The 21,029-nt window shown below is 37.6% G+C and overlaps 1 protein-coding gene across 6 annotated transcripts in view; it reads right to left on the reverse strand.

The window, feature by feature from the left end:
* NAA25 (N-alpha-acetyltransferase 25, NatB auxiliary subunit) overlaps nt 1-21,029 on the reverse strand; it is a 73,619-nt gene that overhangs the window by 24,137 nt on the left and 28,453 nt on the right. For 5 of the 6 annotated variants that reach the window (XR_004681419.1, XM_035017028.1, XM_035017029.1 and 2 more), the window contains 6 exons: nt 20,150-20,319; nt 17,602-17,714; nt 9,801-10,008; nt 8,888-8,977; nt 3,652-3,832; nt 2,889-2,988 (listed from right to left, as the gene is read on the reverse strand). Coding sequence is in view for 5 of the 6 variants with exons in the window: in XM_035017028.1 (XP_034872919.1) it covers nt 2,889-2,988; nt 3,652-3,832; nt 8,888-8,977; nt 9,801-10,008; nt 17,602-17,714; nt 20,150-20,319 (862 nt within the window). In the remaining variant the exon portion in view is untranslated. The remainder of the gene's footprint in view (nt 1-2,888; nt 2,989-3,651; nt 3,833-8,887; nt 8,978-9,800; nt 10,009-17,601; nt 17,715-20,149; nt 20,320-21,029) is intronic. The other variant, XM_035017027.1, reaches the window with a different exon arrangement.

Consider the following 21,029-nt stretch of genomic DNA (forward strand, 5'->3'; position numbering starts at 1 on the left):
GGGAATGTAGTCCTTTAGCAAACTGAGAAGGTAACTGCAGCTCTCTGGCTTCTGTTTTTAAGGTAGTCCTCCTTTAATGCTGCAGCAAAGTATCACTGCAGAGCTAGAAAAGGGCCTGGGCATCCTGCAGTAAGACTGAGCATGAGAGAGGTCTACAATTTGAAGAGACAACCCCTACTGGAACTGCAGGCAAAACCGGAAGCCACAGGCACTTTAAAAACTTTTGAGTATCAAAGAATGTTGTCCGTACCTATTTCTACTCATTTAGTGCACCATGAGGCTAGTTATATCCCATATGGATTCCTGAAATGAACCCTGGTCACTGTAAAAATTAACAAAATAGATGGACATCAAACCCTGAATGATCATCTTCATGAATACCAGAACAGACTTTTAAAGGGAAATTATTTTTAAAGTACAAACAAGTACTTTTCCAAAAAGTAACTTTTGGAGATAAGAAGATCTGGCTCTAAGTCTCATATTGTAAAAATCTATTCCGAAGTAAGATGACAGCAACAATGATGACCTTTCCAGAAAGAAAATCCCTGTGTAGACCTTCCAAATATAACTTTCAATCCCATAGCACAAAGCCTTACAAACCGCACACTGGATTTTCCAGTTAAGGAGTAAAAATGTTCTTTCAAAGAGCAAGTTGGGAATTGAAATACATCAGTCACTCAAGAAAAAAACCATCTGGGGATCTCAAAAACTATCAAGAATAAAAGACATAGAACATAGAGTTTTAGCTTTCCAGAGATGTATCTAATACTACCAGAAGGTTTAACACATACAAGGCAACACTAAAATCATGCTCTTTCTTATCCTCAAATTCCTATAGGAAACAGTCCACACCCACAGTTTCCAGTTCCCTATTTTGGGACTCAAGCTAGGCATGAGGTTTAAGGTGCATTTTCCTTGCTGTATTGGTTTTTGCTTTTGCCTCTAGGGCTCCCTAAAGATTATTTACTTCAGTAAGATTAAATAAACTCTTTCTTCTTGGTAGTAATAAAAATAAATTTCAAGCAGAAAGTCCTATTCCCAGATCAATAAAATGATCAGGTCCAGCATCACATATATTCAGACCAATTAGTCACTCCTGCTACACATGCATCAGCAAAACTTCGAAGATAAAAAAAAAAAAAAGCCACTGAGAACAAAATACCCTCTCAAATCATTCCTGAGGATCTCCTTTCTCTGTAACAATAACTTGAGTTGTTTTGTTTTGGGGTGGGTGTGTTTTGTTTTCAAAACAACTCTTTAGACACAATAATTGTGGGGGAAAAAATTAAAGGTTAATTTTCAATAGTATATGAAATGTGACTTATTGACCAAATCAGGAACAATATGGTGCTTCTAGAATGCTGGATGATTGAAAACTAGAATAAAACCAGCCACCAGGCATGGATTAATCTCTTATTTACCCCCGACTTCCACCTCAGAGTTATTTGAGAAATAAAACTTTGAAAAGGAGTCATTAATAAATCAAATATTTCTTAGAAATACAGAAATGACAGCCAGAATAATGAGATCTGAGAAACAGTTTTGATTTTTTTTTCCCTTGACTTAGTGAAACTTCTTAAGAACAGAGAAGGGCAAGCACAGATACCTGAACACACAGTACAAACACACAGATTTATAACTCAACTGCCTACTTGTGCTAGGATATTTTAGAAACCCAAGGTCCTAGAGATGCCCTCGGATCTCTAAGCCAGGCCAGCACCTTCCAGGCAGCATGTTCAAATGCTGATGCCTACTTCCTTCTCTCCCTGATCAGGAGCTATGGCACAAAATAAGGTATGAACAGAGATCCCAATCATTGGAGGAAGGGCACCACAGGGGAAGGGGAATAGGGCTTAAAAGCCAACTGATGCACAGCTTACCATCCCTTGCTACACCAGCCCTCTAGGCCTTCCCCTAAGGCTTGTCAGGACAAAATTACTGCAAGCTGACAACAATAAACCTATATTCCATTGTTCAGAAATGGTTCTGCTCTATCTTCTATTTAATACAAGGCTAAAGAATTCAATGGAAGATAGATTAGCCACAGCTATTACAGTTACAAAAGAACCACCCCAAAAACCAGTTTTCTTGCCAAGTTCCTTAGTTGCTGTTAGACCATGAAAACAGAAAACTACGGGCAGATACCTGGCATGGCCGAATTCCATGCAATGAGTTTTAGAAGCACATGAGAACAAAGCAGGCAATGACCATCCTAGAGATTCACCTTCTTTTCGCTTGTGTTCTAGGTGGGTTTGCACAGCTGGTTGACTGACTAGAGACTATATAAAACTTCTGCTTAACTGACAAGTGGGGACCAAGTCTGCTTGCAGTGAAAAATATGGTGCAAATCCCATCCTTTCATTACGGCACACAGCTCTACGTTATTTATTGCTACTTTAAAACATACTATTGACACAAGTTTCTTGAAATAAACTTCAACTGGTCAATTTTATAATTCTAAGAAAATACAAGTGCACTGGCTGTTGGCAAAGAGCATGGTAGTATAAACTTCAGAAATAAAGAGCAGCTGCTGTTGCAGAATCTTCTATGGCATCCCAGGCCAGAAACACTTATGACCTCTTATACCCTTAGAAAAAGTCTCTTAGAAATTAAAAGATAGGTCTAAGAGGAATACCACTTCCTACTCTGTTAATACCATTTTAACTATACCTCTGCATGGATTCTATTAAACACACCCATTCTAGCAACCACAAATAACTCTTTACCTCTACCTAACAAGACGTGGCCGGTAAGCTATGGCCTAAGGGCACTTGCAAGTACGCATGGTGCACCTCAACATGCACGCTTGCCACATGAGGGAAGATGTTCTCTGAATCATGTGCATTCAGCAGGCAAGAACATATTTTAAAAAAATATTTTTCACTTACATCTTTCTGGTTGGAGTGGAAAAACCTGAGTGCGAAGTTACAGGATTGGGATGCAGCAGCATACTGACCTAGGGATTCGGCGTATCGGGTCAAAAGATAGCTAGGTCAGAAGGGAAGAAAGAAAGAAAAAAAAGTGTGTTATACTTACCACCTCCAGTATCAACTACACTTCAAATTATTATAGCAGAGAAATAGGCACACAGGAAAGTTAAAATATCTTGCCACATAAATTATCTCGTTCACAGAATCAATTTTTTTTTTTTAAAAAGAGCAAAGTTATTTCAGTTTTGCGGGAGACCTAAAGCTCTACGCCATGCTTTCTTAGGCTCAGATGATTAATGGAACCAAAGGGAACAGAGAAAATACCCTTGATTCATCATAAAGAATAGTCAAAACACAAGTTCAAAGGATCTCTAAGGTCAACAAATAAAGTACACGTGTTAATCTCAACTGCAAAGCAGAAATAAAGACTTCAAGACAATGTGTGCTAAGAAAAAGTGTTCAAAGTGTATAGCTGTTTGCTATCTCTGGGGAAAATTTTCTTACCTTTTCAAAACTGTGCAAATTTAAAAATTACCATTAAATGCTGGAAGATATAAAAACCTTTCTGCTTTGCAATGGGTCATCATGGGGAATTACTTAATCTAAAAAGCTTAATAACAGAAACAACTCTACTGCTAAAATTGAAGAGTTTGTGCTCCATGTATAAGGACCCCACCCTAGTGCAGCTGGCTGCTCAGTATTCAGAGTATATACTACCAACCCAATGGTGTCATGCTGGATATGCTTAGCATCAAGGCTGGAGTACAGATCCACCACTGGTTCAAATGCCCCCAGCACACAGTAGATTCGAACAAGCAGCAATTTGAATTGAGCATTGGAAGGGCTGTGGGTTAATCCCTCTTCCAGCAAAGTCAGGGCCTGCCACACAGCAGTCTGGTCACCTAGAACCAAAATGTAACAGTATTACCCACAGTATTTTGCAGCAAAGGGAGGCTTCTCACAAACAAAAGACAAAAACTTACTGATATTATCACCTCCCCTAACTATTTGAAGAATGAGTTTAGGTGTCAAAGAACAAATTTTAGATACACACCTGTAAGCAAAATAGGGAATTTCCCAGAATAAACAGTTTCTCAATAGTTACCTCAGTTCTTAAACATGCATCTGCAAAAGTGATGCAAACTTCAAGTTGCGAGGTCTTATGAAAGAAGTTACAGAATCTCCGAGAATCCTAGATTCTGAGAAGAGATGGACTTTGAAGGAGAATTTGAGTCCACCAACCTTCCCAGTACAGGATTTTCTCTACCAGACCCCAGAAAGGTGCTGTCTCTAGACAACATTTTTCTTCCATACGCAACTCTACTATTCAGATGTCAAGTGGTATTTGAAAAAAGCTGTTCATTAATAATCAAATTAATATACTTATTTTTGGCCTACCAAAATTCAATAGTCTTAAATCAGTAGTCTTAATCAATAGTCTTAAAGATTAAGTAACTTCTCTTTTATGAACCTAAGAAAATAATATGAAATGGAGATAAAGATTTATATACAAAAATATTCACTGTACTAATAATGGGGGAATGATTAAGTAAACTATAGTAAAACCCACATTATGCAGCCATCTGACATTAATGAGTTTTTAGTAATAAGGGAAAATATTTATATAGTAACAGTTCAGTAAAACACACAGAATTCAAATTACTGTGAAGATGTGATCTTTAGTCTATAAGACATGCACAGAAAAAAAGAGAAGGAAATATGCCAAATTTTAGAATGCCTTTTGGAAGATGGAAAAGTAAGATTAAAATAAACTGTTTCCCAAAACTTCTTTTTTTTTTTTAAAGATTTTACTTTTTATTTATTTATTTGGCAGAGACAAACACAGCGACAGAGGGAACACAAGCCCGGGGAGTGGGAGAGGGAGAAGCAGGCTTCCCGTGGAGCAGGGAGCCCGATGCAGGGCTCGATCCCAGGACCCTGGGATCATGACCTGAGCTGAAGGCAGATGCTTAACGAATGAGCCACTCAGGTGCGCGCCCCTGTTTCCCAAAACTTTTGTAAGTTATTTTTACAGTCAGAAAAAACTTGAACTAAAACTTAAAAAACTTAAAGTAAAAGCTCTATGCCTTGAGCTTTTCGAATTATATGCTACAGGCTTTTTTCTAAAAGAAAGGAGATACAATAAAAAATTGGGGCTTTAGATAAATATCCATAATCCTACCCAAACTATGCATACGTATAATCTATGCAAACTACCATTGATTTTAATGTATTGCCTTTGAGTCAGAATTACTTTTACACAGTAGTAATCACGACATACATCTAATTTTGTGTTCTGCTCTTTGAAGTATTTTTCCATGTTGCTACCTAGTCTTCACAATCATAATTTTATTGAATTCAACACTTACTGACTTAAACTCTGGAGTAACGCTAGATATAGGACCAGAGGATAAGGGTCACAGGTGGTTCCTGGCCTCAAGGGGCTCAGAGGTAAGTAGAGAAAACAGCTGGACAATTAAAGGGAATAAATAATTTTAAGAAGTCCTAGTTACTCGGGGTGCCTGGGTGGCTCAGTCAGTTAGGCAACCAACTCTTGGTTTCAGCTTGGATCGTGATCTCAGAGTCATGGGATCAAGCCCCACATGGAACAGGTTCTGTGCTCAGCGAGGAGTCGGCTTGAGGGTTCTCTCCCTCTGCCCCTCCCCCAACTGGTGTGCACACTTACTCTCCACTCTCTCTGAAGTAAATAAATAAATCTTAAAAAAAAAAGGGGGGGGTGCCTGGGTGGCTCAGTGGGTTAAGCATCTGCCTTTGGCTCGGGTCATGATCTCAGGGTCCTGGGATCTAGCTGTGTGTCGGGCTCCCCGCTCAGAGGGGAGTATGCTTCTCCCTCTGCCCCTCCCCCCCAGCTCATGCTCTCTCTCTCAAATAAATAAAAATCTTTAAAAAAAAGTCCTAGTTACACAAAGATAACTAGTATTAAAAAAATAATCTCCTTAAAACGGAAACAAAATTTCAAACTAAATAGCAAAAAACAAAAACAAAAAGAATAATTTACACTTCTTTCTCACCTATTAAACCATTATAAAGATATTTATTATTTTGCAAAATTTACGCTGTAACTACAACTCTATGCAAATTCTTCACCAAATCAAAAGAGCATCAAGCAAAAAAAGAAAAGAACATGAAGGACTGATTAGACTTTTTGGGAAAAAATTTTTCTAACTAAATGTTGTACTATAACAAAATGATATATTCTAGGGATATGTTAATGTATAGTATGCACTACAGATAACAATACTATACTGCATACTCAAAAGCTGCTAGGAGAGTAGATCTTAATATTTCTCATCACAAGGAAAAACATCTAACTATGGGGTGATAGATGTTAACTAAACTTGTGGTAATCATTTCATGATATACATACATCAAATCATCATGTTATACATCTTAAGCTATACAATCTTAAGCTAATATAATGTAATATGCCAATCACATTTCTTCAATAAAACTAGCGGGAAAAAAGGATCCTCAACTCCCCATTTTACTTTTGCAGAATCACAAACAAACGCCTTTTTGCAAAATATCTGAGAGCATCATCAACTTCTTAAAGTGCTCTTCTTAATCTTTCACATTCAAATCAGTCTCTTCCAACATCCGTACCAAATTTCTATAGATTTCTAATATCTGTCAGATCCACCTTGGACAATGACTATACCTCTAATTAGAGCATTTCAACATCACTTTCACTGACTGCAAGAAACCTTGCATCTTTATAATATTGGCAATTTTCCAATGCATCTGCACTGTATGATTATGGAAAATTTGCTTAACTTCTTTCTCTCTGCCCTGTCTTTCCTTCATCTATAAAACTATACTAATCTTAACTGTATTATCATGAGGTTTAAATTATATAATTCATGTAAAGCATTTTCAAGTGCCTGATGATCAACAACTGCTAGCTGCTATTGCTATATTGGGCATATTGCTCAAAAAAACAAGGGATTAGCAAAGCCATATAGTCACTTATGAGCAAGAATGGATGCTAGAATAAGTGGGGAAGGGTATCTGAGTAGGAACCAAATTACTAAGAGGTCAGTTCATTAATGATGTTTTTTTTAAGCTCTATGCAAACTCACAATTCTGGGGCTCAGATGACAAAGACTCTGATAAAAAGGATTTCACCCCCATCTCCAGTACAATATAGTATAACAAGTACTAGCACAGGGGTACACACAACGTCCTACAAAAGTTGAGAAGGGGCATAAAATCTGCAATGGGGGAGGGGGGTGAAATCAAGACAGGCTTGGCAGAGGTACCGTTTGAGTAAAAGTCAGATGAAGGAAGGAAGAAAGTTATTTCAAAGAGAGGCACATGATGTTCACTAATACTAGCAAACAAAAAAACAGATTTAGGCTGTAAGTACCTAAGAATTTGGAGATACAGGCAGAGGCTAGATTATAAAGAATTGTAAACTATCCTAAAGAGGTTGACCTTTACCCTCAGGAAAGTAGGGCACCTCTGAAGGATTTTAAGCACGAGGATGATGGTATCAAAATCAAGTGCTCCATGAAATGATCTCGAGGACAGGCCTTGTGTCCATCATGCACAGTACTGTCTCCCCAGGCCTTTGTTTCTTGTGTAGTTTATTCTCATGAATAATATGCAATAAGTACCTATTTTTTCCCCAAAAAACTGCTAATAAAAGAAAATGTCAGGAATGAGACCTAAAGAAAAGGTAATCTCAATACCATTTGCTGAATCATCCTTTTCTTGCTCAATGATATATGATGCTTCCTTCAGCATATATTGTATTTCTGTCCTAAATAGGTTAATTACAATTATATTCCAAAGAGTGCATTCTCCTAAACATTTTTTTAAGTGAATAAAAAGGGCTACTCCATTTCATGGGCCTATACATCTATCTCTGAATCAGTTTCTCTATATTTTAATTGTTGCAACTTCGTCATTATTCACTATTTAGAAATGTTTAAAAACAGAACAAAAAACAAGAAATAACATGTGTTGACAAGGATGTGGAGAGAAAGGATCCCTCATGCACTGCTGGTGGGAATATAAATTGGTGCAGCCATTGTGGAAAACAGTATGGAGGTTCCTCAAAAAATTAAAAATAGAAATATCATATGATTCAGTAATTCCATTACTGGGTATTTACCAAAAGAAAATGAAAATATTAACTCAAAAAGATATACGCACCCCTATGTTTACTGCAGCATTATTTACAATAGCCAGGATATGGAAGCAAACCAAGTGTCCATCAGTAGATGAATGGATAAAGAAGATGTGGTACACACACACACATGCGCACACACACACGAATATTATTCAGCCATAAAAAAGAATATTTTGCCATTTCCAACAACATGGATGGACCTAGAGGGTATTATGCTAAGTGAAATAAGCTAGACAGAGAAAGACAAATACCATATGATTTCACTTATATGTGTAATCTAAAAAATAAAATGAACAAACAAAAAAGCAGACACAGACCTATAAATACAGAGAACTGGTGGTTGTCAGGAGGAGTGGGGGTGGCAAAAAGAGGAGTGGGAGGTGCAAGCTTCCAGTCATGGAATGAGTAAGTCACAGGGATGAAAGGCACAGCATAGGAAATATAGTCAATGGTATTGTAACAGCGGTGTATGGTGAGAGATGGTGGCTGCATTTGAGGTGAGCATCGCATGATGTACAGAACTGTCAAATCACTATGTTGTACACTTGAAATTAATGTAATGTGTGTCAACTATCAATTTAACAAAATTTAAAAAATAAAAACAGATGTGCACTGATTTAAGATTATCCTGATTACAGAGAAGGGGATATCTGGAGAAGGGTTCTTCTAGAAGCACCCTGGAGAAGGGCAAGGAGGAAAAACCTAAAAGCATAAATCAAATTCTTGGATTATATAATCAGTCTCAGGATTTATAATCAATAAAAGCAAAGCGTAAAGTTAAACTGAAATTACTCTTCCTTACCTGTTTCTCTCCATATATCAATAAGCACATGGACAGCAAGGAGACAGTAATAGTCTGAAAACTGCAATTCGGTTTTCAAACAGGATTTCCCTGTAGGGAAAAAATCCCATATTTGTATTTTAACATTTGTTCAACTAACACTGCCCCAAAGGAGTTTTTTAAAGCAGGAAAGTGACAGGAGGGAGAAGATAAAAAGAGGAAATGAAAGTAGTAAGAGTCGTGTAAATACCAGAAGAAAAATATAAGCCATGAATCAAAGGATTCAAAAGAAGGTTTAAGGCCACACTCAGCTGGAAAAGAAGAAAGAGTTCCAGAACAAAGGTGGTATCTGCAATGGCCCCAAAAGGGAGAGCAGCAAGATTTGGAAGGTTTCAGGTAAAGAGAAGAACAGAAGCCAAGGGCCATGTACAACTAAAGTAATAGTACGCTCTTTACTTCGCCTAATGATTTAGAATACAGTTAGAGAAACACTGACATCTGGTCACATAATTTACACTTTACCACATATATCTAGCAAAAAGATCATCTACTTCTAAACTAAACATTTACCTCATAATTTACAACATTCATTTTGTTCAATTTTAGTCTATATATTAAAATACTAAGGCCTATAAGCAGAAAATGTCACAATTAACCATAAACTCCATGTAATTCATATGAGCCCCAGTGTAATAGAGTTAGCTCAATCAAGAATATGGACAACTATAATTATTTAAAGCTCCAAACTTAAGAAAGGTTTTACATGTGAACAGTCTTCCCACCAGACAAAATATTCTCCTTGCCAAATTCATTAAAACAAGGTGCTCTGAGTGGTGGTCAAAAACAACAACAACAACAACAACAAAAACCCAACAAAAATGGACTAAACCTTAGCAAATCAGGCAACTATTACACATTTTGAAAGAATGCTCACCAAATTCTAGTCCATGCTGGTACCTTAACATGAGTTCTCTGACCACACTCAGTTTCTGATTTTTATCCATAGTGTGGTACAAGCCGAGCAACCTTGTCAGCTGCACCACACACAGATGCTGCTGCAGAGCTCTGATGTCCGCGGGCAGTGCCAGCTTATCCTCGGTTGGTGTAGACAAAGGAACAACTCCAAGTAACTGATTAATAAACTGCAATGTAGAAAAAAAGGAGGACAGATCTCAAAACAGAACTCATCTTTGGTAGGCCATAATTAACAAACATTGAAATGATCTAGAAAAGACATTTTCTTTTTTTTTTTTTTTAAGATTTTATTTAGGGGGCGCCTGAGTGGCTCAGTCGGTTAAGCGTCTGCCTCTCTCTCGCTGTGTCTCTGTCAAATAAATAAAATCTTAAAAAAAAAAAAAAAAAAGATTTTATTTAGGGGCGCCTGGGTGGCTCAGTTGGTTAAGCGTCTGCCTTCGGCTCAGGTCATGCTCCTGGAGTCCTGGGATAGAGTCCCGCATCAGGCTCCCTGCTCAGCAGGGAGTCTGCTTCTCCCTCTGACCCTCCCTCCTCTCATGTGCACTCTCTCTCTCTCTCTCATTCTCGCTCTCTCAAATAAATAAATAAATAAAATCTTTAAAAAGAAAAAAAAGATTTTATTTATTTATTTGACAGAGAGAGAGATGGTGAGACAGGGAACACAAGCAGGGGGGGTGGGAGAGGGAGAAGCAGGCTTCCCGCAGAGCAGAGAGCCCAATGCGGGGCTCAATCCCAGGACCCTGGGATCATGACCTGAGCCAAAGGCAGACGCTTAACAACTGAGCCACCCAGGCATCCCAAGACATTTTCTATTTACCAAAATTACTAAAACAAAAAAGTTTCTAACAGCACACAATGCTGGTAAAAGGCCAATGAAAATGGCATGCATACTCATCCAATGCTGGCCACAAGTAACCTGTCAATACTGGGTACTATACTAACTAAAAGATTAAAAGAACTGTGAACATGTTTCATAAATTATTCCACATCAACATTATATGATATGACAATGAAAAGTTTAATTAGACTATAAAAAGAGCAGGTTACAAAAAACAAACCTACAATTACAACTGATATACAAGTAAATTCTTAAAGAAAATATGACACATTGAGAGGAATAGTTATGTCAGTGGCCTTAAATTATTTTTTAATTAAAGTTTTATTTTGAGATAATTACAGATTCACATGCAGTTGTTAAGAAATAATCCAGAGAGATCCCATGTACCCTTCTCATCCAGTTTCTCCCAATGGTAACATCTTGCATTAAAATGTTTTTAATTCAGGGCGCCTGGGTGGCTCAGTCGGTTATGCATCTGCCTTCAGCTTGGGTCATGATCCCAGACTTCCGGGATTGTGTTCAGCAGGGAGTCTGCTTCTTCCTCTGCCCCTCACCCCACTCATGCTCTCTCTTTCTCACTCTCTCAAATAAATAAAATCTTTTAAAATAAATAAATAAAACATTTTTAATTCTTTTTTTTTTTTAAAGATTTTATTTATTTATTTGAGAGAGAGAGAATGAGAGAGAGAGAGAGCATGAGGGGGGGAGGGTCAGAGGGAGAAGCAGACTCCTCGCTGAGCAAGGAGCCCGATGCGGGACTCGATCCCGGGACTCCAGGATCATGACCTGAGCCGAAGGCAGTCGCTTAACCAACTGAGCCACCCAGGCGCCCAACATTTTTAATTCTTTAAATTTGTAAGAATTTAAAAAAATGTACCATTTCCATTACACATTATTAAACACAGGCTTATTCCTCACTGCCAAAATCCTGTTAAGATGACAACAAAGAATCAAACCACAAGGATCAAGAACATGTGAAAAGATGACAGCAAATAAAAAACATTAACAAGATTTCAAAGATAAAAAGCAAAAGGACAGGTGTTAAGTGCTAACCTACATGCACAGGGCAGAAATCTAACATACACAAGGGGCCTCAAGTCTATTCCAGCCACAGAATCTTGGAAGGCAGAAATTCAGGGCACTAGAAAGCTCAAGTGTTGGTAGGATGGAAACAGGAGAATTGGTTAAATTCCATCTAAGAAGTTTGACGCCTCCCCTAGCTCACAGACTGACTTCCTAAACCCAGCAGAAGCCTGCAGTTTTACTCCCAAGGAGAAGCTGAACCAGAGGCACTGTAGACTCAGGGATATCAGGCATAGCTAGAAATGGTGCTATTTTTATTATTATTATTATTATTATTATTTATTTATTTATTTATTTATTTATTATTTGACAGAGAGAGACACAGCAAGAGAGGGAACACAAGCAGGGGGAGTGGGAGAGGGAGAAGCAGGTTTCCCGCTGAGCAGGGAGCCCGATGCGGGGCTCGATCCCAGGACCCTGGGATCATGACCTGAGCCGAAGGCAGACGCTTAACGACTGAGCCACCCAGGCGCCCCTAAAGTGCTATTTTTAATTGTTTGAGGAAGCTCCATACTGTTTTCCACAGTGGCTACACAGCTTGCATTCCCACCAACACTGCACAAGGGTTCCTTTTACTCCACATCCTCACCTACCATATGATCCAGTTATCACACTACTGGGTATCCACCCAAAGAATACGAAAACACCAATTCAAAGGGACACATGCACTCCTATGTTTACTGCAGGATTATTTACAATAGCCAAATTATAGAAGCAGCCCAAGTATCCATTAATAGATGAATGGATAAAGAAAATGTAGTGTATACACACAAACGCGTGCACGCACGTAAACACACTGGAGTATTATTCAGCCATAAAAAGGAATGAAATCTTGCCATTTACAACAACATGAATGGAGCTAAAGAGTATAATGCTAGGTGAAATAAGTCAGAGAAAGACAAACACCATGATTTCACTCATATGTGGAATTTAAGAAACAAAACAAATGAGCAAAGGGGGGAAAACTTGGCAAACCAAGAAACAGACTCTTACCTATAGAGAACAAACATGGTTACCAGAGGGGAGGTGGGTGGGGAATGGGTGGAATAGATGATGGGGATTAAAGAGTACACTTATCATGAGACAGAAATGTTGAATCATTATATTGTACATCTGAAACTCATTTAACACTGTATGTACAATATACTGGAATTAAAATAAATAAGCAAAAGCTCTGTGTTAGTTTAAAAAAAAAAAGAGGATAAAGTGAAACTCAGTTATTCAGTGATGAGCGCCCTGGTCCCCTCCCCCTACTCCCAACCAGATCCCAGAATGTCACATGCCAAATGTTTGAGACCCCAAACACAAGGGTGGCAAACAGGTTCTATGAAAAGTATTTCTGAGGGGCGCCTGGGTGGCTCAGTCGGTTAAGCGTCTGCCTTCAGCTTAGGTCATGTTCCCAGGGTCCTGGGATCAAGCACCACGTCGGGCTCCCTACTCATTGGGGAGTCTGCTTCTCCCTCTCCTCTCTCTCTCTCTCAAATAAATAAATAAAATCTTAAAAAAAAAAAAAAAGGTATTTCTGGGGCGCCTGGCTGGCTCAGTCATTAAGCATTTGCCTTCAGCTCAGGTCATGATCCCACAGTCCTGGGACTGAGCCCCACATCGGGCTCCCTGCTCCACGGGAAGTCTGCTTCTCCCTCTCCCACTCCCCCGCTTGTGTTCCCTTTCTCGCTGTGTCTCTCTCTGTCAAATAAATAAATAAAATCTTAAAAAAAAAAAAGTATTTCTGAGGTGAGTGGTGAGGGGTGAGAGGATAGAGAAAGTATGGGGGAGAATGAAACAGATGATCACCTCATGTTTTAGACTACACTAAGAGGAATTTTATACTTTTATGGTTCTGTAAGATTGGGGTGAATCAAAAAAATATTAAATCTGGGAAAGTAAGCTGTGCAAGAAAGGTAATCTCCATATACAAAGTGCCTTTGGTCATAAAAATATAATTTCTGAATAAACACTAAACTAAACTGGGGGGCAAGTACTTAAAGAGAGAAGTGGGATGTTGTAAACGAGATGATCATCTTTCCACAAAAGGGCTCCAACAGATGAAGACTGTAACTGTAAAAATAAACTAACAGCTATACAAATCTGTAATTTAGAAATACGGAGGTAAATCACAGAAGACACAGGAGTTGAAAGTGATCTGGCTATAGAAAGCCAGACCAGGGTGAGGGTGGCAAAGAGCTTGCTACTGTTTTTCAACAGAAGCCTTATAGTACCATTTGGCTTTTTCAACTTTATCCATGTAATTTTTTGACAAAAATAAAAATTAAAAAGAAAACCCTACTCATGCAGTTTCACATTTGTAACAACTTTGCTTCAATTTGTCTCCAATTGTATGAATTTTAATTATTATGATCAGATAATCATTTGCAACAAAGAAACTGTAGCACTGGTTTTCATTTTTTTTTATTAAATGCCTATATAGTTTCTACTGCCCGCTGTTCCATTCTTGTTAGCTATTTTATATCTTAGTGATGCTTAATATTAATGCCTTCTTCAGGGAATGCTGAAGAATCTTCCAGATAGGTTTTGTCATGAAACAATACATTCATTCTTTATTCTAATCTGTACAGTTTTACTGCTATGCAAAAAGCTTCCTTAAAAACTGGAATCATTTGTTTAGCTTAAAACCCCAAGGCAAAGGAAATCAAAAGATAAAAACATCACTCTGGGTGAGCCACTTCAGGATAACTGGATTCAGTGGCCTACTCGTAGGGACTAGTCCCAGTTTTAAAAGATTGGGACTACAGCTATCAGCTTGAAACCTACTTGAATGGTTTGCAATCCTCTGACAAACACACTGCTGAGTGGCAGAATTTTTAGCTACTGAAGTCATCCTACATTTAAAAAGTTGTGGCAGCAAAATGACCCCTCTCAATCAAAAATTTATGTGGGACTACAAAACTCATTGCAACAGCTTTAAATCCTTTGTCTCACAAAAGACGACTACCTATCACTGCTAGTATTCCAGCACTTCTAGAGGGTTCCTCCTCTCAATAGATTATTACTATATGAGGTCACATGAGATGACCTAAGACTTTCAAACATACAATACAGTAGAGCTGCTTGTACTAGATACACATTAACAAACCCTTGTGAATCTCAGCTGAAGGTAATTTAAGTGTTCCTTTAATGCAGCTCCATTATTTGATGCTTCAACTTCTAAGATGGGAAGCAACGGAAGACATGATCAATTGTTCCAAATCTTAGTACATAATATGTGCAACATAACTGAAGGAATCTCTTCAACATGGTTCTAGATTCTGCTTAAATCTCTCTAGTAACATGAAACTCACACACTGTATTTTTAGAGAATCTCACTACTAGAAAGATCTTTTTTCCACTGGCTGAATTTTAAATTCCCTGTAACAACTTCTTGCTGATCCCAATTCTCATTCCCCTTTTGTACAGGAGCTTTTCAATTATGAGAAAGGAAGGACTGTGTCCTCACCAGACCAAACCTCTCTTCCACTTAACCATTTCTCTCTCCTATGCTTTCAAGTCCTCCTACAACCCAGAACCCTTTTTCTGGATATGTAGCAATTAATCCAGAAAATCTAAAACTTGGCCTGTGCCCTGTAAGTACACCACTCCAAGAATAGCTTTACTAAACAAAAGTGAATGGTGACAGTCATTTCAGAACCAAGAGAGACCACTGGCTACTTACCAGTTTGGGAATGCACTACTCCATCTGCCCTAGATACATCACCTCAAGACTGCCAAGTATCAAGCCCGGTGGACTGAAGATATGACCACCAAACAAATACTCTAGTCACCTCCACTATGGAGGTGACAGAAGGCATTCTGGAATAACAGGTGGTGGTAACCCTGTGATAGGAAGGCTTCATTGCAACCTTCACTATTTACAAAGGTATTTATGAGTAAAACTGATCAAAGCCACAGACTTTCTTTTATACATGCCACTGTTTCTTTATATGGTGCTCTTATCCTACCCCAAATACACTGTTCTTCCAATTGGTAGAGTACTCCAGCTGCCCATTACCAAGGACACTCTGGACTAAATGCTACAAAACTTTAATGTGGAACAGGGTATGAAGTTCCCAGCAATGGGTGAGCAATCTGACCCAATACATGTTGCTGTGGATGAGGAGTCTAAAGATAAGGTTCTCCATCTCATTATGTAATAGATTTACATTGGTTCATTCACATCAGAAACTCCTAATATATGACAACTAACTACAATGTGGTACTCTGGATTAGATCACAGCACAGAAAAAGGAAATTAATGGGAAAACTGGAGAAATCTAAATAAAATCTAGGGGTTAGTTAATAGTAATGTACCAATGTCAGTTTCTTAGTTTTGACAAATGTACCATGGTAATTAAGATATTAACAAGCAAGGGTTAAGAGTATGGTGTAGCTTTCTGTACTATCTTCGTGACTTTCCAGTAAATCTAAAATTATTCCAAAATAAATGGATCAAAATGTAAAACCTTGCTCTGCAAAGGATCCTATTAAAGGATAAAAAGACAAGCACAGACTGGGAGAAAATATGTGAAACCACATATCTGACAAAGGAGTTGTATCTAGAATATCTAAACTCTCAAAACTCAAGATGTAAGACAAACATCTTGAACAAGATGTAAAGCAAACAATCTAGAAAGGGAGCAAAAGACAGAAACACACATTGCACTGAGATATAAAGCTGGCAAATAAGCACATGAGAAGATGTTCAACATCATTAACCATTAGGGAAATGCACATTAAAACCACGATAAAATATCACTACGTACCTGCCAGAATGGCTAAAATAAAAAATAGTGACAACACTAAATGCTGATGAAGATGCAGAGACACTGGATCACTCATTCACTGCTAACAGGAATTTAAAATGAAATGGCCACTGTGAAAGTTTGGCCATTTCTTTAAAGAAATTAAAAACAAAAACAAAAACTAAACATGTAGCTATCATTACACTATGGGGCTTTTTTTTTTCAAAGAAATTAAGATTTAAGTTCACACAAAAAAACCCACACACAAATGTCCACAGCAGCTCTATTTATAACAGCACAAAACAGGAAACTGGATGTCCTTCAACAACTTAAAGAAATGATGGCACATCCATACCATAGAATACTATTCAGCAATACAAAAGAATGAACTATTGAAACATGTAACATGGATGAAGCTCCAGGGAATTATGTTGAGGGAGGAAAAAAGTCAATCTCAAAAAGTTACACATAATATGATTCTATTACATAACATTCTTAAAATGACAAAATTACACAAATAGAAACCATATTAGTGATTGCTAGGGGACAGAGACAGGGAAAGGGGAAGGTGCAGGGAAATGGCCGCAGGTAAAAAGGGGTAGCGCATGGGATCCTGGTGGTGGAACTGTTCTGTACCTTGACGCTGGTGGGGGTCACTGAATCCACATGCACTACATACTGCACTCAATACATGTAACGTACCACACATACACACACAGATGTAAAACTCATGAAAGCTGGATACAGTTAGTGAATTGTATGTCAATTTCCTAATTATGATATTATACTATAGCTATGCAAGATGTTATCAATGGGGCAAAATGGGAATGGGGTATACAGAGCTCTCTGTATTATTTCTCTTACAACTACATGTAAAAAACAAAACAAAACAAAAACACACCATAAAACAAAAAGACAATCCAATTATCCATCAGAGGCTTATTCTCTTGGTGGCTTAATCTAACAATAACAAGAAATCATGTCTTAATCGAATAGCATCTGGAGTCCCTGACCTTGGCATCTTGTGTTCACCACTCTCACACACAAATTTAACCTAGTTACAGTAAATACAGGCACCCAACAGAATTCTGAACCGTACTTACTTTTGTACACTGTGTAGCAGGCAAGAGGTCAACAAACACCTTGAGGTCTGTAAAACAACAAGGTTTATCCCCAAACTTTTTGAAATACTGGAACATTAATTCTTCTGGATCACCTAAGAGAGAGAAAAAGAGAATTCACTAAATTAATTCATGAGTGGAGGCAAATTCTAATTTAAGAGGTCTGATTTGAAAAACATTTATTTCAATTAAATTAAAATTTTGCTTGATGGTGTTCAGTCAGTTAAGGGTCTGCCTTTGGCTCAGGTCATGATCTCATGATCCTACACCCTGCATCGGGCTCCCTGCTCAGTGGGAAGTCTGCTTCTCCCTCTGCCCTTTCTCCCAGCTTATGCTCTCCCTCTCAAATAAATAAAATATTTAAAAAAATAAAAAATAAAATTTTGCTTGAATGCTTGAATGAGAATGACAATGAGGGCTGCAGGATGGCTTGCCCATTTAACAAATACTTTAAAAAGGAGATGAATCTTACAATCTCAGTTTACTTGTTATTACGCTTCAGAAATGTGACGCTTTTCATTAATTAAAGTTTAAATAGCTAAAAAGTTTTCATTAAAGTTTAAATAAAGACTGAAGTTTATATACGAACATTAAACAAACATGCTTCTTTCCACAGTTCTTGAACTACTTAACAAGTATTAAATGTTAACGAAATTAAAGGGAATGTTTAACAGGCACACCAACAGAAGAGAAAATAAATGGGAAGAGTCACAAGCCAGTAACTCCCAACAAGATCACTCACTATGGAAAATTCAAACCTGGATCTGCAGAAGCTACCAGTGCCTTTTGTTTTTCCTCAAATTAAAAACAAAACAATTTTAAAAACAAAAACTAAAATAATAAAAAATAAAATGCTCTCAAACTGAACCAGAGTTTCTGTAAGATTTTAGGTGTTGGTTTCTGTTCACATTTCTGGGAACAAAAGTCCATGGCTTTAATCAGATTCTCAAAAGACTCTGATCCAAGACACTAAGAATCACTTACTGCTCTGGGTAAAAAAAATTTTGTGGGGGCGCCTCGGTGGCTTCAGTGGGTTAAGCATCTGCCTTAGGTTCAAGTCATGATCCCAAGGTCCTGGGATTGAGCCCTGCGTTGGGCTCCCTGCTCAGCGGGAAGTCTGCTTCTCTCCCTCTCCTTCTGTCCCTCCCCCTGCTCGCACACTCTCTCAAATAAATAAATAAAATCTTTAAAAAAAAAAATTGTGGAGGGGCACCTGACTGGCTCAGTTGGTAGAGCATGTGACTCTTGATCTTGGGATTGTGAGCTGGCGCCCCATGTTGCTGGTAGAGTTTACCACAAAAAAAAAATTGTGGAGACTAACCAAACTCACAAATTTCTATTACGCAGGCTGGTAAGAAGGAAGAGGAAGACAGGAGATGGACATAGCAAGTGCCAACACAGATCCAAATACTTTTAGTTCCAGCTTTGGAAAGAAGCAATTCTTTGGGATCTATCTTAACATCTTGCTGAAGCTCAAACGAAAATTTTCATTTGCAATTCTGGAACTAACAGAGACTAAGGTTTCTGAAGTAGACCTAAAAGAGTCAACATGGAATTCAAAAACTGGTTGTGAAAACTCTACAAAGGGAATGAGAGAAGCCCACAGTTAATTCCAGAATAAGCTGCAAAGAGCATTAGTTAGATGATTAAAATGAACAGAGATAATCTAAGATAGGTTTTAGAAACTGGAAGTGCTCATCATCTCAGGACAACTGGTGCCTAAACAAGACCCTTCTGATCAACTTTTAACGAGAACCAAACTTCCATAATGGTAAGTATGGGGAAAAAAGGTTTCTTTGGAGCTTTATCTTAAAAAAAATGAAACTAAAAAATTAAGTTTATTACCTTAAACTTAACAAAATTTAGGGTATAACTAAACTATAAGCTAATTCTTAGTATGAGCAAAGAATTACTGCTTTCTGAGGGGGAAGGTGCCATTTTTCCAACAAAATTGTGAACTAGCACAATATGACATCCTTCATTTCTTATGAAGTAAGCTCAAAAAGAAACATTTTCAAAAAACATCGAAGGGCTTCATCAACTTTCCCGAAAGCCTCTCTTCATGCATTACTACCCAAATCATGTTTTTCTCCTATCTTGTCATTGTCCTTATAAATTTTCTCTTAACTGTTAATTGTTCTAACTCTGCCAGATGTTCTTTCATCAATGGTTTTGTGAGTGCTTGAAGCAGACTTTCAAGACCCTTTCATCCACTTCATGAAATCTTGAAACTTTCATGAAACTGGCTATTTCACTTTGAAATTGATTTTGACATTAATGTTGGGTCAAAAAAGAATGCCTGATAAAGACTCTGGTGGAACAGGAAGAGATGCTAATGTTGAGTTGAAGATATGATTGAGGGCTAATGGTATCAGTAATCCATTCATGAGTAAATATTTTCAGATTATGAAGATGTTTGCTTCCCAAACATGACTTCATCGTAGACCTCAGAGAATGAATACTGCACTTGGGTATGGAGGTCATTCCTGTATCTTCTCCAAGGTTCCCAAATAATATTAAGGGTTCTTACCCAGTTTGTACTCATCATTAAAACCTTGACGTCTTAAACGTCTAATCAGTTCCAGTTTAGCAAGATGTGGTCCTCGGAGATGGCGGGAACTTTTAGATTCTTCTGTTATCCGATCTTCTATAAACTTCACAGCTTCTTCTGCAGAATAATGCACTTCTCCTTCTAAAGAGCTAGGTATAAAACACATGGAGAAAGGTATTTTGTATCTCTCTTGTCCATCCTAAAACTTAAAAGTGAAGCCAAACTGACTTAAAGAAACAAATTAAAAAATAAAAAGCACTCTGATAATTATAAAATAATATGGGAGTAAAAGAACTATGAGCACATTCTGACAACATGGCAAAGGATTACTCCCGATTTTGGCATCTGATTACTGCACCATGACTAATTACCTCTACCGCTTTCTTAAAAAAAAAAAAAAAAAAGGATAACTTTATATACATAAAATATTGCCTAATTAAAAAATCTAAGTAAATTTTACTTTACTGCTTAAAGAATGAAGACTGAGAAAAATTAGATGACTTAGTTAATATTACAAAGTAAGCATCAGCTCATCACCATCTTAAATCCTGCTTCCTTTTTAAAAAGATCCCATTTATGTTTGTGTTTTTGTCTAGAATAGCAAAGAAAGAAAAAAAAAAGGAAACCAGCAACAATCCAAGTGTCCATCAGTCCATCAATGGGGGATAGGTTAAATGAATTACCGTACATCTCTAAAGAGGAGTTCTCTTAAGTCACTAAAAAGAATGAAACGAATCTATATGTACCATATATGGAAGATGCTCAAGATACATTTTAAGGGAGAAAATACTAAGTTGCAAACCATTATGTCTAATATGACTGTATTTTTATGTTAAATAATGAGAATAATTATGTTAGT

The sequence above is a fragment of the Mirounga leonina genome, unplaced genomic scaffold, assembly GCF_011800145.1.
Source record: "Mirounga leonina isolate KUSES-001 unplaced genomic scaffold, KU_Mleo_1.0 Mir_171, whole genome shotgun sequence".
Lineage (NCBI taxonomy): Eukaryota > Metazoa > Chordata > Mammalia > Carnivora > Phocidae > Mirounga > Mirounga leonina.